This window comes from Leguminivora glycinivorella, chromosome 17, assembly GCF_023078275.1.
Source record: "Leguminivora glycinivorella isolate SPB_JAAS2020 chromosome 17, LegGlyc_1.1, whole genome shotgun sequence".
Taxonomy (NCBI): domain Eukaryota; kingdom Metazoa; phylum Arthropoda; class Insecta; order Lepidoptera; family Tortricidae; genus Leguminivora; species Leguminivora glycinivorella.
In genome coordinates, this window is record NC_062987.1 from 13640236 (window position 1) to 13659258 (window position 19023).

At 38.7% G+C, this 19023-nt stretch overlaps 1 protein-coding gene across 4 annotated transcripts in view; it reads left to right on the top strand.

Annotated features, from left to right (window-relative positions):
- The window catches only part of LOC125235154 (transcriptional regulator ATRX homolog), a 41408-nt gene that overhangs the window by 18550 nt on the left and 3835 nt on the right, over window positions 1–19023 (top strand). For 3 of the 4 annotated variants that reach the window (XM_048141605.1, XM_048141606.1, XM_048141603.1), the window contains 15 exons: window positions 1584–1721; window positions 3531–3706; window positions 4183–4304; window positions 5499–5622; window positions 6038–6106; window positions 6236–6380; window positions 7083–7260; window positions 7664–7776; window positions 8221–8329; window positions 9215–9386; window positions 9858–10070; window positions 11859–12018; window positions 13253–13389; window positions 15133–15217; window positions 18197–18306. In XM_048141605.1, coding sequence (XP_047997562.1) covers window positions 1584–1721; window positions 3531–3706; window positions 4183–4304; window positions 5499–5622; window positions 6038–6106; window positions 6236–6380; window positions 7083–7260; window positions 7664–7776; window positions 8221–8329; window positions 9215–9386; window positions 9858–10070; window positions 11859–12018; window positions 13253–13389; window positions 15133–15217; window positions 18197–18306 — 2051 coding nt within the window. The remainder of the gene's footprint in view (window positions 1–1583; window positions 1722–3530; window positions 3707–4182; window positions 4305–5498; window positions 5623–6037; window positions 6107–6235; window positions 6381–7082; window positions 7261–7663; window positions 7777–8220; window positions 8330–9214; window positions 9387–9857; window positions 10071–11858; window positions 12019–13252; window positions 13390–15132; window positions 15218–18196; window positions 18307–19023) is intronic. The other variant, XM_048141604.1, reaches the window with a different exon arrangement.

The window sequence follows — 19023 nt, forward strand, 5'->3', positions numbered from 1 at the left end:
AGCAAATTCGTTTTTAAGTAATAAAAAAGCTTTTATTCCAGATTCCCAAAACAAGACGTTGAAAGGGAAAAATGGCGCAAGATTATAGCTGAGGAGCGGAGAGAAGATTTACCCAAACAAAGCTTTGAAAGAAATTATACGTAGAATAATAAATTAATGTCATCGTTCAATTCTTCTTTGTTTTAATAGCTACTTAATTCATATTCTCCAAGTGCACCCTCACACACACCACATACAATCCCTCAACTGTTTACCTTCACATAATCGCTACACATACACTCACTACACGCACACACACACACACATATATATATATATATATATATATACCTCAGTTGACTCTATTTAATAATGCAAACATTGCAAAACGTGGAGATATTAATCAGTTCAGTTGCAATTGTCCCCCAGTCCAAATTGTCCCGCCGTACCTTATATATTTTTTTGTTTGAGATAATATCAATAAAAATATCGTACAGTAAAAACTCATTTTTTTTCGCTTAAAATACGCAACATCTCGAAAAATGTTATACCAAACGTTTTGTTCCTTAAGAAATTTTCTATCTAATAGGATTTTTTAAAACAGTTTTTCGCAAAAATACCGCAAATTTCCTCATTCTCGCCTTTCATCTCATAGCGCGACTCCCATGATGCCTCTGTCCATCCTCGTTCCCAATGTAAAAATGGCGTTTAGATTGTTGCAGCGCAAACGAAATTAAACTTAAGTTGGTTGCAATAAGACGTAGATTTTTTTAAAAATATGCACACCTGCGATCTGCGGTAATAAAATTTTATGGCTTTCGCGATGATCACATTCATTAATGTCATAACCGCCAATTGCTTGCATTTGAAATTGAACTTTAAGTACTAAGAAATAACGTTGTTTTTGTAAAAAAATGAAAGTAGTTTTTACTACATTGCGAAGTTTTCGTTTGTCAACTGGACGCACACATTTGCAACTAAGCGATCGGACACTTTTGAGTGCCGAATTTGTAGGTGATAGTGTATCTAGAGAAGTTTAAATCGATGGGGGTACCCTAATAAAACATTTTTTTCCATTTTTTATTTTTGCACTTTGTTGGCGTGATTGATATACATATTGGTACCAAATTTCAGCTTTCTAGTGCTAACGGTTACTGAGATTATCCGCGGACGGACGGACGGACGGACGGACGGACGGACGGACAGACAGACATGGCGAAACTATAAGGGTTCCTAGTTGACTACGGAACCCTAAAAAAGTGACCGAAAACTTTTATACCTGGGGCCCGTTTCTCGAAAGGTACAAGCCTTGTATTACAAGTGAGTGAACTGTCAAATCGTATGGGTTGTCATGGAAACACACTTGTAATACAAGGCTTGTACCTTTCGAGAAACGGGCCCCTGGTGTCCGGTAAATAATGGACCGGAAAGTTTTAGGTAATATTAACATTTTAAAAAGTGTGAAAATCTCGAAAACCGGGCGACTTTTACTAAACCTCAAAGTCGATTTTCTGGACCAGTAGAAGGTACCCTCTTGGTGGTTAAAAGGTTGTCCATTAATTACCGGGCACCCTGTATATAAATATGTGTTTTTTTGTGTTCAGGCCCCGACCTTGTGGTGTGCGATGAAGGACATCTGCTGAAGAACGAAAAGACAAGCTTGTCACAATCCATGAACCGCGTGAGGACATTACGGCGCATTGTGCTAACTGGCACACCGCTGCAAAATAATCTCAAAGAGTGTAAGTAAATTTAATCCGTACTAATATTATAAATGGGAAAGTGTGTGTGTCTGTTTGTTTGTCCGTCCTTCACGGCAAAACGAAGCGACGAATTGTCGTGATTTTTTAAGTGGAGATAGTTGAAAGGATGGAGAGTGACATAGGCTACTTTTTGTCTCTTTCTAACGCGAGCGAAGCCGCGGGCAAAAGCTAGTTTCATATATTTTATAAGATTTCGTAAGAGTAAAGTCAGTATTCGTCAGAATTTTTTTTATACATATTATTTGCGTTTTTTGGAAGTCTGATAATTCATGACTTTACAGTATAACCAATGCGTCAAGAAGTTAGATAACAGAAACAATGAGAGAAAAACCGGCCAAGTGCGAGTCGGACTCGCCCACCGAGGGTTCCGTACAAACTTTCTTTCAAACTACCTAGTAAAAATAATCTCATATTTTCATATAACTCTAATGAATTGACTAGAAGACAAAAGTATAGGCACTAAAATGAGTATTATTGTGTATAGCGCCATCTCCCGGTCAATTTGCTAACTAATTTGCGCGACCTGGTTTTTCAGGGATAATTCTTTATAATGTTAACCGATTTAAACAGTTTTTACTTTATTGGACAGAAGATGGTTTACGTAACATCTCGTATTAATTTGAAGTACGATATACATCCGCAAGGGTGGGTAAATTGAAAGTAAAAATCTGAAATAGAGGAGCATAGAGGAGTTTTGGTGCCTACACTTATGTATGGTAGTGAAAGTTGGGTGTGGGAGAAAAGACTTCAAAGTCAAGTGAATGCCGTGGAAATGAGAGCGTTAAGAAGCATGGCTGGTGTAAAGTTGAGTGATAGGATCAGAAATAGCGTGATAAGAGAGAAGTGTGGAGTGGATGTAGATGTGGTGACAAAGATTGAGATGGGTATGTTAAGGTGGTTTGGGCATGTAGAGAGGATGGATGAGAGGAGATTAACGAAGAAAGTATATGAAAAAGGAGTGAAAGGGTCAGTTGGTAGTGGAAGACCTAGGCGAACTTTTCTTGATCAAATCGGGGAAATATTGCAAAAAGGCCAGGTCAGAAGCACTCGAAACCGACGAGCGTGTATGAGAAACGTTATGAAAGTGTGTGAAGCGAAAGTGGTTTGTCAGGATCGTAGTAAATGGAAATCCGTGATCTCTGCCTACCCCTCTGGGAAACAGGCGTGATTGTATGTATGTATGTATGTAAAAATCTGAAAAGTTTTTTGTGAATAAAAAAAAGTATTCAAAATACAAACACGATTATATTTTTCCTGTAATGTTTAGTATAAAACCAATGTTTACTAAAATTTTCATAATTTTTCGTTGGTAAACTTCGGAGATAAGGGGGGAACGGTATTTTTTTTTACATTTTCCTTCAAAATTCTGTTGTACCTTTTTGGTACGGAAAAAAGACAAAAATAGAGCAATAAAAATTAAATTAAACAATTAATTTAGGCGATGACGTCGCAGCGTGGCTCCGTTACGTCGTTTGCCCCGGTGTTGGATTCAGCAGGTTTTTAAATAGTGATTAATTCTTGATTTGAGCCTATTGTAATGACATGATAATAGAACCCTAAAGATTTCGTGAGAGGTCAGATTTTTGTAGGCATAGTAGACACATTTCATGTGTTTTCCCTCTTGGATACAACATGGCGACGGTAAAGCCGAGCAAACGATAGTCTTGCTGTCGTAACGCGCTTCCATTTCTTCGATCTCAAATACTGTTGTTTAATGTATAATCACAACAAACCATAAATTGTACAATAAAAATAAATACAAAACATCTAACAAAATCGTATTTACAGATTACTGCATGGTACAATTCGTGAAGCCGAACCTGCTTGGAAAGTACAACGAGTACCTGAATCGATTCGTGAACCCCATCACCAACGGGCAATACACGGATTCAACCGAACGGGACATCAGTATTATGAAGCGGCGGTCCCATGTGCTGCATACTATGCTGGATGGCGCTGTTCAAGTAAGGAATTTAATTACATTAGTGTAGTTAAAGTAAAAAAGACATTACATACATACATATATAAATCTCTATAGTATTCCAAGTTCTTTAATACTTCAGGTATTATGCTAATAACCTCAAGTAGATCTGATCCAGGGTCAAGCCACGGCAAGAGTAACTTGAGTCACGATTTTCAAGTCACGACGCAATTTCAAGTAATAATCTATCTCTAAATAAGTGTTACTTTCCCGATATTATATGCGTAGATCTTTTAATTTGCAAACTCTACATCGGTGTGAAATACGTGCACGGAAATGGCGATGGATAGGGCACGTGGTACGCAGAGCAGACAACCTGTCCAAGCAGGGTCCCTGCTGGCAATCACGTGGCAGAAGACGATCGGGACGGCCTTGTACATAACGCGCGACCGCGAGCGGATGACGTAGGCCTACCTATATTCCTATGCTGTATAATTATAATGTAATTTATAATTTCAGAGAAGAGACTACGGGGTGCTGGCGCCCTTCCTGCCTCCGAAGCATGAGTATGTGCTGTTCATCACGCTCACCGACATCCAGATCAAACTCTACCAGCACTACCTGGACAACTATTCCAGAAGGTAAGACAGCGGCTTTAGCACTGGCTGTTCTTGAGCGGGCTTATCACCTCAGAGCATACACTGAGAGAAATTTGCATTGTGAATTTAACAAGTTCGACTTGTTGCGGTTTATCCGTTTGAATCAGCCAAACGTATGTTTAAAACAATATGTGTCAGGTTGTTTTTATAAAATCGACTTGTTGATTCAAATATATTGCCGATTCAAATGACAAGTAGCTTGTTGTTTGAACCAAAGAGCACGTAGGCGCTATTTTAACCAAAAAACTTGTTGAACGAACATGAAAACTGGTTGTATTTTCTCTCAGTGATATAATACTAGAGAGCGAAAAGCCGGGCTTGCCCTAACATTTTTAAAATCGCGCGCTAATATTAGATATTATTAAGTTCTCCATAAGTGAAGCTCACGGCCGACCGACCATACGGTACAGACCACAGCATGTTGCCATGTTTTGCCGTGGCGCTAGTGCACTAGCAACTTATATAACTATTTGTAGGTATATATAGAACATTTGTTCCACGATTTAAGCCGGGCTTTTGGTATGAAGTGAGGAACAAGATTGAGCGCGCGTTTGATTGACAACTTCAAATGTATTATTATTTAGTCGAAAGTTTTATTTGCGTTAAGTGAATGTGCTCTTCTTCGTTTTCTTGTTATTAAGTGTTTAATTCGTTTAAAAATCCAATTGACAATGGATCTTGTGACGGTGACAAATGCGTGGTACACATATTACTCGACGAAGGCAAGGTAAAGTAGTTAAATTTTGCCCAAAAACGAGACATTATTTCCGCGCTTTTCCACCCATTTATTCTGAAATCTTCTCGAGGCTGAGGCGTAGGGTTAGAGCCGGCGTAGCTTTATTTGACGTTCATATGCGCATTGTGATATGCCTACTTGGAAAATAAATATTTCATTTCATTTCAACTCGAGTTTTGAAAAAATCCTAGACTGATGCCAGGAATATGCCAATTTTTGAAGTGAAACCTTCGAACTTGTCCGTATTTCATGAGTTTATGTTTGTGTTTTCAACAATTTGAGCAATTAGCAATATTAAAACAGAAAAAAGATGGAAGTAACTAAACGCAAAAAGGTGACAGTCACTTGACAGAATGGTTAAGGTTTTTTCATTTCCACATTACGAAGTTTCACTTCTGCACGGAGGGGCTTCACGCGCTATTTTATTCTTTTTTTTTCAGACCACTGCCAGGAAAGTCATCAGGCTTCCTGTTCCCTGATTTCCAGTCCTTGCAGAGGATATGGACGCACCCGCTCGTCCTCAAGTACAACTCGGAACGATACGAGATCATGCAACAGAAAAAGGTATGCTCCCAAAAACATGATCATCACAGAGTTATGATAAGAGATGTATTATGATAACTACTATAAGTAATAGTGACGTCATAACTACCTAACTCATTAAAGGTACTCCTCATATCTGCCTATGTTACAGGCACACATAAGGACCGACGTTGCATTTGGCGCGCAGTTTCCATAACAATAAACTATAAAATAAAACAACAAAATAGACTGGACAATTGTATTAGAACTTAGTGCAAAATAAACACAAGTGCAGTGATATACACGCATCAGCTCGAAGAGCTGCTAGTGTATCAAATAAATAAATAATAATAAATAATTGTAGTTGAGTTACTTAGAGCTTGAGACCTTCAGCTCTACACTTTAGCCGTGGATAAGTGGATACCTTTTTATTTATTATTTTATTTTAATTTTTCAGAGAGATAAAGAGGAAGAAGATTCTGAAGGCTCACTTGCCGATTTCATTGACGACGATTCAACGCCAGAGGTAAATCTTTTATCAATTACAAAATGACTAGCCTACTCCACACGTGGCCAACACCAAGGCGGGTTCACTAACTATTATTTTTTCTTTTAACATTTATCTGACATATAAACTTAAATTTCGTGTTAACAGGAATCCTCAACGGAAGAGTCTACAGATGATTTGTCAGACCTGAGTGATGACAGTCGAAAGAAAAGCAAAAAGAAAACTAAAGGCAAGAAAGGGAAAGGCAAAGATGCTAAAGCTTCTGGCCGACGAAACACAAGGGCCAATCCAGGTATTTAACGGAGTCTTGTTAAGTTTTCAGGGATACTGTCGTTATTTCGTTGGAAGGATTTTTATTTCCATTCCATTCATATTATCGCTCTACGAATTTGTTTCAAAGAGGCATAGGTATATTTAAAATATTTTAGTCATTTGATTCATTTGAAGGATTATTCTTCAAATGAATCGTGCAAAGACACAGGTGATGACCAACAGCAAGAAACGTAGGGTCGAGGTAGATGGGCAGATTATACAATATGTCGACGAGTATATTTACTTGGACCAGCTAGTCTCTTTCAGTAACAGGCAAGACAAAGAAGTTGAACGCCGTCCATACATTATTAACTGATATAACGTGTCGACGGAACCGCATCTGTACATATTTTAAAACTGTGTCTCCCTCTCCTGTTCTGATAAAATCAAAAACTGTACGGATTATCACCTAATTTATGAGTAATTCTTGACGAAAGTTAACACGTTTGTGCCAACACCGTTTTCGAGGCCATAATTTAAAAAAAAAAAGACCTCTTTAATTAAAAATACGCAGTCATATAATGCCCGCAAGCTATAAAATTGATAAGTCAAATGAAAACACTTGATGTGCTAAATTCGATACGAGTCTAGTAGCCTATTGCCGCAGCGAAGGTGTTGAAGGTGCATACTCTGTTGTGGAACTGGCACACCTCTCATCAGTACTTAATATTTACTTTTTCAGTTGAACAACTAGAAGAAGATAAGGCCAATTCCGACATAGAGGAAATAAAATACGAGAACCCGACGGAGTGGTGGATGAAACTCGTCACAGAGGAAGAGTTGGAAGACATCCGGCATTCACACAAACTGCTGCTATTGTTCGATATCCTGCGGCAGTGCGAGGCCATTGGAGACAAACTGTGAGTATCATGTAGTAGTTAAGATGTAGTTAGACTCTGTGTAAATTATAAATTATGCTAGTTACTGTTACGGAAAAACAAGGAGAAGAGACACGCTCGATTGGCGCGGGTACCTAATTCGTAGGAAAGTGAATGCCATCTGACCCAGTGAATAAATTAGGTCTATTAACATTAGCCCGAGCGGAAACCAGTTCCTTATGATGTTTTCTTTCACCGGAAAGCTACTGACTGATCAAATTATATTTCATACATAAGTTCTCGATTTAAATTCGCACGCTCTTAACCTCTTAGACTTTTGATTATTAGACCTCTAGCGTTCATCATGACCCATACAATTGACTGCTGAAAGTCGCAACAAAGAACACTAATCTTAAACGTCTAAACACAACTATATTTTTTTCAGGCTCGTATTCTCTCAATCTCTCTATTCCCTGGACCTGATCGAGCATTTCCTGGGCAAAGTCGATGAGGCTACTCAGGAGGGCCGCATAGATGAGAAACTCGCAGGGCATGTTGGTGAGTTACAATTAATTGGCCTTGAAACTGGTATAAAGTCACCATTATTAAAATGTTTAGTATATTGGTCTACCATACAACTTAGTAGAGATGTGTATTATGTGCTTTGTTTTGTAATGTCGCCGGTTTTTTTCTTGATGTGTTGTGTGTGTTGAGTTTTCCTAAAAACACTATATGTTAAAACATAAACATTAGCCCGAGCGGAAACCAGTTCTTTACGATGTTTTCTTTCACCGAAAAGCTACTGACAAATATCGAATTATATTTCGTACATAAGTTCTCGATTTAAATTCACACGCTCTTAAACCTCTTTTTCTTTTATTAGAGTTAGACCATTAAATATACTTATTATGTTCTGTAGAGACAATTTACAAGATCAGTCTCAGGACTCATATATGTACATAGATCCAGTCTGAAGAGGAGAATTTAAAATCTTTTTTTTAGGTTCCTGGTCTCCGGGCGTGGACTATTTCCGTCTGGACGGGTCTACTTCGTGTGAAAACCGGTCCATCTGGTGCAAGAACTTCAACCGAGAGGATAACCCCAGAGCTAGGTAATGATATACTGCACGTTTGGCTCGCGTTCGTGCGCTGTCGGCAAAATTTATGTAGCCCGGTGATTGAGCATTTTCGGAATTTGGGACACCCCAATTAGAGCACAACTCGATAAAAATTTCAATAAAATATTGTTTTTGTGTTAGTTACATAAACTATAAGCGATAATCTACATCCAGGATGCGAAGAAACTAAAAATTTTTAGACATATTTTATGCTTAATTGTCGTCACAAAACAAAACTGACAGCGAGTTATGAAAATGAAAATGAAATATTTATTTTTCAAGTAGGCATATTACAATGCGCATATGAACGTCAAATAAAGCTACGCTGGCGTTAATTTTTGTTAACGACTTACGCTAATTGTGGGGACCCAAATTCTGAAAATGCCCGATTACGAAGTAATTTATAAGTCAATATTCTATATCGTCACTACTTCTAAAAAAACTTGTATCTTCGTCTGTCAATGAAAAGAAAATTGTAGTAAATATGTATGGAATGCATATAGACTTACTGCGTTTTAACTTTGAGAAGCTGCGTGAGATACGAGATTTTTTCAAAGTAGTGACGATATCTCTTTCCTTTCTGCACAAACTACAAGACCTTTTGTTGGACTCTGTTATCCGTAACAATTTTATTACAAACTACAAGACAATTTTATTGTACTGTTCTTTGTAATTCACAGGGCACCACTAATTATTTGATAAACAGAGTGCCAAGATGCCAATCATTTGCGCCGTATCGAATGAAATACGGCCCTCTGTAGTACGTCGAATATGAAATAGTAATAGAACTTACCATTTCATTCACTATAGCAGCAAACGTTTACATCTTGACTAAGCCCTTACACAGATTTATTTTATATAGTTATTTTTTCCTTATAGACTGTTCCTAATCTCAACCCGAGCCGGCGGTCTCGGCATCAACCTGGTAGCGGCTAACCGCGTCGTGATCTTCGACGTGTCGTGGAACCCTTCTCACGACGTGCAGAGCATCTTCAGAGTCTACCGCTTCGGACAGAAGAAACCGTGCTACATCTACCGCTTTTTGGCTATGGTAATACTTCTAGAATGTTATCAATTTCGATGTAGCTACTACCAGGCGAGTTGTCTTCGAAGTATCGTGGAACCCATCTTGCTGCGTGCAGAGCATCTTCAGACTACCGCTTCGGACAGAAGAAACCGTGCTACATCTACCGCTTTTTGGCTATGGTGAATATGAATGACATGTAGTCTTTTATAAAGTAACTCGAACTATAAAACAATCCGTAACACTCTTAACAGAGCACTATTTATTAAACAGATAAATAAACTTATTTGATCAAATTCTTTCCTAGCGTTAACAAATGAACTCGCCAATCGAAATCGAAAATGAACTGATAACTCTTTATAGACCATGAGTGCTGCAAGCGTAGCATCTGGTGGAAACCTTTGAAAGTGACTTTTTGTGGTTATTTTTCCAGTGTGTGCCAATAATATATTTCGCATATAAAGATTACGATGTATTTTAAAATTAACTAATTCACAGGGCACAATGGAAGAGAAAATCTACGAGCGGCAAGTGACCAAGCAAGCGATCTCCAAGCGAGTCATCGACGAGCAGCAGATTGACCGGCATTACGCTGCCAACGATCTCGCTGAACTGTACAAGTTCGAACCTGTTTCTGCTGAACCAAGACCAGTTCCCAAGCTGCCTAAAGACCGACTCTTTGCGGAAATGCTCAAGGACCATGAGAAAGCGGTAAGTGTTTATTATTAGTTGAAAAAATGTTCAGTTTTAGCTTTAGAAGCGATTTTTCGTATTAGGTATTACGTAAATAATTCCTTTATTTAAATCCGGCAGCCACTCTGACCCCACTAACTTTAGACCAATATGCCAACTTTCAGTAAAATATTTGAAAAATTAGTCAATTAGTACGACATTTTAACGTTAATAATTTAATGCATAATAAGCAATTTGGCTTCACACGGGGTCGTCGACAACCGATGCTGGTGTTGAGCTAATTAAGCATATTTTCGATGCCTGGGAGGAGTCACAAGATGCTTTAGGTATCTTTTGTGATTTATCTAAGGCCTTCGACTGTGTTTGTCATGAAACATTGATCAGGAAACTACATTATTATGGAGTCAGAGGATCAGCACTAGATTTACTCAAGTCCTACTTAAATGGTAGAATACAAAGGGTAGATGTCAATGGACAGAGATCAACTGGGTCATTGGTCTCTATGGGTGTACCACAGGGATCAATATTGGGGCCTTTCCTGTTCCTTATCTACATAAATGACTTGCCATTCCTTGTAAAGACCCACCATGATATAGTATTGTTTGCAGACGACACCTCACTTATTTTCAAACTCAAACGACAGCAACAAGCTCACAGTGATGTAAACAATGCTATCTCTAAAGTAGTGAACTGGTTCAATGCTAATAATTTATTATTAAATGAAAAAAAGACTAAATGTATTAAGTTTGTCACTAATAGTAACGTAAGGAATGAGCAAACAAGTGTCGTTGTGAAGGATGAGGAATTAGAACTGGTAGATAGTACAGTTTTTCTTGGTATAACTTTAGATTCTAAACTTCAGTGGGGTCCCCATATTGTTAACCTCTCGAATAGACTTAGTTCTGCAGCTTTTGCAGTGAGCAAGATCCGTCAGTTAACAGACGTGAAAACAGCTCGATTAGTTTATTTTAGTTACTTTCACAGCATTATGTCATATGGTATTTTACTTTGGGGCAGTGCTTCAGAGATAAATACCATATTTATTCTGCAGAAGAGGGCTATTCGAGCAATATATAAAATGAACCATAGAGACTCACTTAGAGATAAATTTAAGGACATTAATATAATGACAGTGCATTGTCAATATATTTATGAGAATATTATGTATGTACATAAAAACATTTGTAATTTTAAGAAAAACTGTGATGTACATAATATAAATACTAGAAATAAACATAAACTCGCGGTGCCCTTCACACGGCTCTGTAAAATTAAAAAATCATTCATGGGTAATTGTGTTCGATTTTATAATAAACTTCCGAATCATATTACTGACTTGTCAATTAATAAATTTAAGAATCATGTAAAGCGTGTACTCATTTCCAAAGCTTATTATACAACACAAGACTACATGAATGATAAAACAACGTGGGATTAATTGTTATTCGAAATGGTTTCTTATTTTTACGTTTATTATTATTATTATTGTTGATGAAATTAATATTGTATTTTTTTGGACATTGGATTTTTCCTAGAAATATTCTAGACATGTATTTTTATATATACATATACCTAATTATATATTTTTTGTTTAACGATTATTTTTATATGAAATTGTATATTATAGACTCAATATTATTATGAACAATAATTTACAACAATAAATTGCTCTGATAATTAGGTTAGATTAAGATCATAATATATTAGGTAGTTTTTTGCTCGTATGTGTACGATGCGCGAACTAGCCCCTTGCCCTTGTATTAGTGCCATGATTATGAATAAAATGTCTTACCAATTTTCTTACAGATCTTCAGGTTCCACGAGCACGACTCGCTGCTAGAAAACAAAGAGGAAGAGACCCTCAGCGAGGAGGAACGCAAGAAGGCGTGGGAGGAATTCGAGAACGAGAAGAAAGCTCCACCACCATCGCCCTTCCCCAACACCTGGTCCATGCACAACGGAATGGGTATGTCTATATCTGTTACTTTTTTCGGATGTTCCTGCTTTAGCAAGCTAACTGTGCATTATGGGACAACTTAGAATAATTTACGCGGGTTACTCACGTTTTAATTAAGCCGAAAAAATGCTCGTCATGTTTCGATCCATTTTCGAGGATCTTTTCCAAAAATTGGCGTCCCTGCCTTTACTCGTCGAATGCGCGCTGCGTACTGCGGCCGAGAGCCCGGCGCGCGGAGTTGGCGGCGCGAGCGACGTCACCTTACAGATAACGGACTACCCACTGTTACTTTTGTCAAAAGTAGGATTGCACACAATACTTACGTCACTTGGATGACTCTTTAGCTTTATAAAATCGAGGTAAATTATTAAAAAGGGTTGTAGACACGGCAAAAGCGTCTGATGAGTTGTACATCCAAATCTTCTTTTCAAAATGTCTAGGGATTTTTGTGTTCATATTTTTATTATCAAGTATATCTTATCTTATTAACGTATGAGAACAGTTGCAGATTTTTCAGTCTTGTTTTTTTTGTCCTAAAAATGAGACAGAGTGGAGCTTATTGTATTGGGTGAAATAGTTTTTACATTTTGTACTCGCATAATGAAAAAAAGTAGAATGTCACAATATTTTAAGGAGATTCCCTAAATTTCATCACTTATTGTTAGCGCTTTTACAACATACTTATGCGGGAAATTAATTTATATGACAACTGCGAGCCTTCAAAGCGCCACGAAGGATATGATTTTAAATAATTTAGCTTCGAAATTAATGGACTGTATAAATTTGAATATTAAAGTAAATTACGACACAAAATACTTGCTTGCACCTTGTTTAAAAGGAAAGAGGAAAATGCCAACGCCTACCTTTATATCTTTTTTTTTCTTCTTCTGCTGGCCAGCTTTTCCAAAACTCCTCTCAGCAATCAGCACAATAGTCTATACACTTGTCCACAACAGTTTTTAGGCGCGCGTTAATATTTATTACATTTTTGATATTTAGCCATGCGCAGGCTGTTAGCCAAACGGAGCTTAGACGGGAACTGGTCGAGGCGAAAATTGCGTCTCGAATATTCGCGATGAGTGAGATGGATATACTAATCTCACGTGCGTTGGCAAAGGATAGGTGACTTGGAAGGGTGAGGCGATTCGCAAGTACCTACATTTAAAAATATTAATATAAAACTACCTTAAATGTAAAAATAATAAATTTGGAACTCAACACTTATGATTATTTTTGTCCCCAGCAGCCAGCCTCCTTCAACAACAACAACAGCAGCTGGCGTACGCCGCTCTAGCCGCCATGATCCGCAAGGACATGCCCAACATCAACGACAACCAGATACGGGACATGCTGCCTATCATCTGCAACGCGAACCCCGGGGTGAGAACACTGCTTAACAAAACTATCCTTGTAAGCTGGGTCCACACTTTCCCAGCAACCTTACAAGGCAATTGCCTCGCCCAGAAAACGTCCGTGCTCGTACATTCGTCTCACCCTATCGGCTTCCATTCAGCTGTTCAAAATAGTTATTTATTTTCCGCGCGAGTCAATTGCCTACTTTGCTTCGTCGACCACATTTCTATGTACAGTGCTAGCTGGTCCACATTGGCACTGCGATCAAAATAGGAATATAAACGATCTTTGTCTGTAGTCAAAATAGTAATGTGGATGAGCAGTTGATGATTTAGACATTCTATAGAGAGGAAATAGCTCACATCGCGTTGTGAACAATTTAAAATGTAATTCATTTCTGAATTGATGCTCGATCCTTGAGCTGAAAGATCGAACTCATACGCATTTATTAAATTTCAAGTTTGAAAGTTACTTTAGTTTTTGATAGTGTTAGATCAATTGCAATTTTAGTATAAGGTTACATTCAAAATATTTGACAAAAAGCGTTATATTATATTTATAGCAAACTAGACTACAAAACACTACACAATAGATTCTACTATCTGTAAATAAGTAAATCTTGTACATAAAACTAAGGAGTAACAACTTACCCTATACCAAACTAAACACAATACAAACTATTGCCTTACTGGGCAGTACATAATACATTAATTTCACATTTATCTGTTCAGATGTTCGGTGGATATGATTATGGCGTAAGTTGGCGTCCTTATTCCTGTTATGTTAGCATTGGTAGGGATTATGTTCCAGCATGGCCTTTTGTCGATACGGCATTTTCTGTGTACGTTGAAATGCTGTTTCGACTCGCTACGGTTAAGTTGAGACTGAGTGACTTACATTAGGACAGTACAGATGTAGTACGAAATGATTTTCTTTCGTATTTTTACGAATAGTTACGAACATGTCATGCTATTTCAGTCAGTCTCAGTACACGACGTACTGACGTACTGAACTAGCATGACAAATATGAACGTTTCAGAAAAATACGAATTTAAGGAAAACCTTTTCGCACTATGTACATCTTTACTACTTTTATTAGATAAATTAGAATGGTGTTTAGAGTGAAGTAAATAATTGAATAGTCTCAACCAACTGTTAGCAACACTTGTATACTCACTATAGTCACTATACCCCGCAGTCTAAATTATGTTGAGGCTATGTATGGCTAATGTTGCTATAAATTACTAAAAGAGTTTCACAATTAAATGTTGCCACTATTTTATTCCATGGGTAAACAAATAGAGAAGAATCATCAACGCCAAAGCAAGTCAAAGGAAACTTTTACCGAAATAAAATGAAATAATCTGTGAACACTGTAAGGGTAGTTGCTGATAAGAAATAAAATAAAATGGCTGTATTGTTAACGTAATCTTCGAATCTCGTTTCTTCGAAAATCGTTTTAACCACATTTATAGCAATATTGATATTCTACATACCTCTACATAAAGAACCTACACGAACTACGAAGATCCTATACTTTCTCTCATTAAGATTTTCGTTTTCGAAGTAGGCCTAGTTAGACCGTTTTCACATTATCTGATCTGATGTCGGATGTAGGTAGGATTTCCAAAGCAAAAAACGAAGATGGCGTCTTTCGTCCGATATCGGATCGGATAATGTAAAAACGTAGACTGCAGGACCCACCGCACCGCTACAGTAGTTAGTGCGTACAACCCGGTTCGCATAACGAGGAGATTACTTGTTCCGCAGCTGATGCAGAAGATGAGCGAGATCTACAAGTACGCGCAGCCCGGCATGATGAATCCTTCGATGATGAACCCCGTCATGAATCCGGGTGAGTTGCACTTTATAAGTTAACTAGCTTTTGCCCGCGGCTTCGCTCGCGTTAGAAAGAGACAAAAAGTAGCCTATGTTACTCTCCATCCTTTCAACAATCTCCACTTAAGCCCACCACACATCTAACGCGGGCGCGGGCCCGCCGCGGGTCCTAGCGGGAGGGTGCGTTTTTCAAACCCTTCACACAGAGCGCGGGCGGGGGTGCGGCGGGTTTCCCATCCCATACGCCATCGATCGTTGGCAGTCTGCACCAAGATGTTAGAAGATACGGACACAGACGAGGAATTATTGTTTCTGCTTGTTTTGAGGAATAAAGTTCGCAAAAAAAATCCGGGTTCAGGAAATTAATATGAAACGATTAATATTTGGAGAGTACCATAGACTGTAGAGAACTGGAAACATATGAACATAGATTTTTTAAATATTTTCACATGTCAAAGGCAGCCTTTGAAGAGTTACATGAACATATACAAACAGGATACAACAACATACGATCACGCCTGTTTCCCATAGAAACTGTTAAAGTTACAGTTAAACTGTGACATTTCAGTGATAGGTTGCCAGCCTCTCGCCTACGCCACAATCTACCCCATATCCCACAGTCACCTTCTACGACACCAACGGGAAGAAAGGGGGTGGTGAAATTCTTAACCCATCACCACACGGATACAAATACAAACAAACAGAACAACAGGACACAAATTTTCACACGAAACAGGATACAAACTCTGTAAATAAATACAAACGCCTTGAAATGCACGCGCCCGCCCGACCCGCGCACGCCCGCTGTGTGTGAGCTTATACGCAAACCAATGAATTACGAAAAAAGCTACCGCCCGTTACCCGCCTCACCCGCTCTCTGTCTGTGTCGCGGGCGCGGGCGGGCGCGTGTGGCTGATATACGCACCCGCCCGCGCCCGCGCTGTGTGTGTGGATGTACATTATAAACTGGCTTTTAAAAAATTACGACAATTTTGCCGTGAAGGACTGACAAACAAACAGACTCACACACTTTCCCATTTATAATATTAGTATGGATTATAGGACTTTTTCTACGTTGTCTTACAAAATATGAGAAAATGTCCCGAAGTGGCAATAATTGTGACGGCGAAGGCTCGTTTAAAAATAAAGACAAAAATAAATAATAGAAATTTATAATCACTAAGGCATAAGAGCAATTTTAGTAAACGTTGCATATTAATCTAGTACGAAAATAATTTCGATGTGATTCATGTGATGTAGATCTTCAAAGAAATTGTTATTTAATTTTAGGTTATTTCTGAAAAAAAATTGAATTCGTCTTAGCCTCGTTTATTTTTTCAAAACCTTATAATAATAACCTAACCTAACCACAAAATTTAAAATTTTGAAAATACCCCGACAGCGACATAGTGGACCGATTTTCATGAAACATGGCTAAAAACACTCCCGACTAACTCAGCTTTCAAACAAAAAAAAACTAAATCTAAATCGGTTCATCCGTTCGGGAGCTGCGATGTCACAGACAGACACACACACAGACAGACACGTCAAACTTATAACACCTCGTCGTTTTTGCGTCGAGGGTTAAAAATGTAGTCTGATAATGAAGTTCTAGGCTACTAGACTCTTATCGAATTTGGCACAAGAAATGATTGTTTCCTGTAGTATTTGACATAAGAAACAATTTTTTAATAAATTTAAAAGTGGAAAATGTCTGCCCTGGGTGAGACTTGAACTCACGGCCTCTGGATCGATACTCCAGCGCTCTGCCAACTGAGCCACCAAGACTTCAACCAAGCCAGCGAAATTTTCCACTACTAAGGTCAATGGGACCCGTAGCGACATCTACCGTAAGAGTGTTAAACTTCTTAAACGGCAACCGGAGTTCCAAGTCATATTGGAAATTCACCAGTTACGATGCGCTAACCATGCTAAATTTTAACTTCTGATTAGCAGAAACGTCTGCAATCGATGCCACTAGGCTTAGAATAAATTTAAAAGTGGAAAATGTGAGAAAGAGGCCGTGAGTTTAAGTCTCACCCAGGGCAGACATTTTCCACTTTTAAATTTATTCTAAGCCTAGTGGCATCGATTGCAGACGTTTCTGCTAATCAGAAGTTAAAACAATTTTTTTATAGATTTTGGGTATTAAAAGTGTATGGTGGCTACGTATTTTCAATTAAAAATGTGTGTAATATTTATTTTAACTTTTAGCCACCGAAAACGCTGTCAGACGTGTAGTGACGTCATAGAACCTAACTTAACTCCATGCCGAGTCATTCACTGACATGATGAACTTTATGCCTCATAACTTAAATGTCAGAAAATTTTGTGTTCAATTCGATTTACGTCATACGCAGACAATCTATAGATTAACATGGCTAATGATGCTTTTGCCTTAAAGTTTAAGATTAAGGTAAAGACAAGACGACCGGTCTGGCTCAGTCGGTAGTGACCCTGCCTGCTAAGCCGCGGTCCCGGGTTCGAATCCCGGTAAGGGCATTTATTTGTGTGATGAGCACTGATATTTGTTCCTGAGTCATTGATGTTTTCTATGTATATAATATAAGTATGTATTTATCTATTTAAGTATGTATATCGTCGCCTAGCACCCATAGTACAAGCTTTGCTTAGTTTGGGGCTAAGTTGATCTGTGTGTGTGTGTGTGTGTTTGCCTGTGTGGTGACGGGTTAAGAATTTCACCACCCCCTTTCTTCCCGTGGGTGTCGTAGAAGGCGACTATGGGATATGGGTTAAATTGTGGTGTAGGCGAGAGGCCGGCAACCTGTCACTGTAATGCCACAGTTTCGTTTTCTTTTAACCCCTTATTTGCCAAGAGTGGCCCTGAAGCTTTAGTAGTCTCATGTGCTCTGCCTACCCCTTTATGGGATACAGGCGTGATTGTATGTATGTTTTATGTTGATGTGTGTAAGGTGTCCCCAATATTTAAGTTGAATGAATGGCGGGAATGTTTTATTGAGTTGTCGTTTTTCAGCTGGTGGCATGAGTACAAGCAGCAGCTTGCAGTACGAGCCGCCGTGGCAGCGCCAGCAGCAGCAGCAGCAGCAGATGCGGTTGCAGCAGCTCATGCAGCAGCAGCATAATGTGAGCTACCAAATTATACTATTTTATGTCTCTGTATTTATTTTTATTCTAAGGCAGCGTCTAGTGTTGAGTTCCTCACTCGTGAGGCACCTCATTTGTACCACTCATATTGTTAATTTGTCGCAGTACTTCACACGGCAAAAATGTATTGCATCACACTTCAACTCACCGCACCTCATTTTACTCGCTTGTGACAGTCGCAACACAAACACCTCACGCCTCACAAAGCATTCACGTACTTCAAATGTCACAAAAACGTCAAAACTCATCATCCACACGCGCGCCTCGCGGCCCTCAAATACTCGCTCGCAACAGTAGCAACACAAACACCTCATTCCTCACAGATCATGCACATACTTCAAATGTCACAAAACGTCAAAAACTCATCATCCACTCGCGCGCCTCGCGGCAGACGCGGCCCTCAAACTCCGTCGCGAGAGTCGACACCTCAAATGAAGTGATCAACCACACGTTCAGTTACCGAACTACAGACCTTATGGCCGGGACAAAAGGTCCACCGATAAAATAAAATGTATCGTTTGACTCGTTTGTACCGGAAATCGCTTTGTACCGGAAAGACAGAAGAGGCACTGTGACAACAACACTTCAAAAATCCTTTCAAAGTGAAACAGATAGTTACGTTTACCATAAGAGGGAGTGAGACAGACACACGCGGGCTTCAAATTTGCCTCACCAAAAATACGTTACACATGACTC